Genomic DNA, 2,753 nt, shown 5'->3' with positions numbered 1-2,753 from the left:
TTGATAAATGTATAAATAATATTTTTAAAATTGGTTTAATTGGTTTTTCAAGAACAAAACTATGTGTAAATTGTCAAAACAAGATTGCAAATTTTAATTTAAACTCAAGCAAAAATTTATGCATTCATTTTACAGTTACCATTTTTTATAAAATAGTTAAATAGTTTATAAAATAAAATGTACATATATGTTTTTGGAACAAAGAAATCATTTTGATGGAGATTAATTAAATTAATTTTTATAGCCATAATTATTTATGAATTTCTGTTGCTCCTGTTAACAAGATTAAAAAATTTATTATTTTATAGCGGAATGAACATTATGTACCACGAAAATTGTTATTTTTCCCACTTTTAAGGCAAACTTCCCAATCTTTTTGGCGGACAAATATATTATTGTGTTATACATTTCAATTATTACAGAAAAATATCAAGTTATCACCAACCATGTTGTCGTTAAATCGACATCATCGGGGCGTCGGACTGCAAAAACTTCTCAAGAATTTTGTCGGACAATAAGATACTTTGATTTCAAATTTTAATACCAAACCTTCCCAGAAAAATCAGCTTGCTGGTTGTCACCAACCATAATGTCACCAAATCGACATATTTGGGGTGGGGGACAAACTTAAAATACCCAACATTTTTGTCGGACAAATTTTTGGGGGGTTTAAAAAATATATATCTTTCATTTAAACTAAAAAAAAGTGCTGGTCATAACATTCCATGTCTATACCAGATTGACATGTTTTCCTGAAAGTCACGGGAAAACTTACCACTGTTGAATTTTCCTCGTAATCAAATCTTGGGAGACTCGTCAAACTTAAGCTGCACGCAAAGTTACAGCTTGCTGGTAATTATTTCTTTCTTTGTACGTGGGCCCGTGGACTATATGTACCGATGACTTGCGGTCGCTGTCTCGGAATATGCGCCATAAACAGGACCATAACGGTATATCCTAGTGATAACATGTAACCTCATCCTCTAAAGTAATAATTTACAACGTTTCTAATTATGACTATAAATACTAATCATATATCCTTACATACAAATTTCAGGCTGAAAAACTTGAAATCATTCCGTCAAGGCTATGGACTAACAGAGGCAACATTCGCCGTTACAATAGCTGATAAGGAGAATCAAAAACCAGGATCATGTGGTAAGGTTGGAACGTTTATGACATGCAAAGTAAGAGATCCAGAAACTGGAAAGAGCCTGGGGCCTAATCAAACAGGCGAACTGTGCTGCAAAGGACCGTTTATCATGATGGGGTATTATAATGACGAAAAAGCAACGAGAGAGACTTTTACTTCTGACGGATGGTTAAAAACTGGCGATTTAGGATACTATGATGAAGAAGGAAATTTTTATATAGTGGACAGGCTCAAAGAATTAATTAAATATAAAGGATATCAGGTAATGGTATATCAAACATTAATCAATTTCTGCGAGGAACAAATGAACTACAAACACAGCTATACAATAGTCTAAATGTACCTATATTATGTTACAAAGTTTGTAGTTTTATAGTACCTACTAGTAAAATACATAATATATCTATCACGTGGAATTATATTTATATTCAGGTAGCTCCAGCTGAATTGGAGGCACTTTTACTGAATCATCCAAAGGTTCGTGACGTAGGAGTAGTTGGGCTACCAGATGAACTATCAGGGGAACTACCATTAGCTTTTGTCGTAAAAAAAGAAGGACTAGATGTTACAGAAGATGAATTGCAGAAATATGTTAGCAGTAAGTATCAAATAAGGAATTCGACTTAGGTATTACCCGTGAATTTTCATGAGATTGTAGTGTATCGCTTAATAAAGATTAAATATGTAATAAATATTTGACAAACTGTTAAATTAACGACTATAAAGAATATACTTAGTTTATATATTATTTTGTATAAGTGACACATGACAAAAATCTATTTTTGTTTATAGTTTGCAATCATTTATTAGGTACTTAAAATCTTATTAGAATTGATTTGGTCAATCGGTTTGGAAGATGTAAAGAAAAACAGTTTTTTTTATGAAAAGTCGAACGCTTTGTGTCTCGGAGACATCTGAACTATTTTTTCTTATTTTTTGAAGTATTCCTTATTTTTAACATTGTATATACAATTTTTTAACCCTCTGTATAAACATATTTATTTCACTATTTTTACATATACGATATTCAATAAAGTCGTTCAACTTTAATAATACTTACGAAAAAACAGTTTGATTTTGCATTTAGAAAAAAATTATAATTTTTACTAGCAGCAGTAGATCTTCATTGTGATTTAAATATAATTGCTCTGTAATAGTCCAGGAAATATAGACTTGGATGTGACTTTTTGTTTCGGCAAGCTGAATTTATCACTATAAATGATAAATATTATGTACAATAACATATTAGTTTCCACAGTCATAAAAATGTTTACAGGGTGGTTAATTGTATAATTTTTACGTAAATTCATGTTTTTCGCTTGTAACTTTTTTCCATTCAATTCCACAAGTACTTTTTTTTTCGTCTTCAAAAGGCCTACAAAACTAGCCCTCGAGCGTCAAATATACAGGGTGTCCGGTAAGTACCTCCTAATCTCTCGGGAGTGTATAGGGGAGGTCAAAATAAAGCTAGTCCTTCCTATAATCTTTTTCCTAATGTGCCCTCTAACGGAGTTATGGGGGGTCAAAGGGGTACCTAGAAATTAACGTTTAGGGTTATAACTTTGAAACCACCCTGTATATTTTAATAAAATTTTCGTAC

The 2,753-nt window shown here is 31.6% G+C and overlaps 1 protein-coding gene across 1 annotated transcript in view; it reads left to right on the top strand.

Annotated features, from left to right (window-relative positions):
- Positions 1–2,753, top strand: part of LOC108913695 (4-coumarate--CoA ligase 1-like) — a 23,964-nt gene that overhangs the window by 20,047 nt on the left and 1,164 nt on the right. Inside the window, exons 4-5 of the mRNA XM_018719288.1 lie at positions 1,058–1,415; positions 1,586–1,751. Coding sequence (XP_018574804.1) covers positions 1,058–1,415; positions 1,586–1,751 — 524 coding nt within the window. The remainder of the gene's footprint in view (positions 1–1,057; positions 1,416–1,585; positions 1,752–2,753) is intronic.

This window comes from Anoplophora glabripennis, unplaced genomic scaffold (assembly GCF_000390285.2).
Source record: "Anoplophora glabripennis isolate ALB-LARVAE unplaced genomic scaffold, Agla_2.0 scaffold1120, whole genome shotgun sequence".
NCBI classification, from domain to species: Eukaryota; Metazoa; Arthropoda; class Insecta; order Coleoptera; family Cerambycidae; genus Anoplophora; species Anoplophora glabripennis.
Note: the sequence above shows the minus strand (reverse complement) of the source record. Positions and strands in the feature narration are given on the sequence as shown.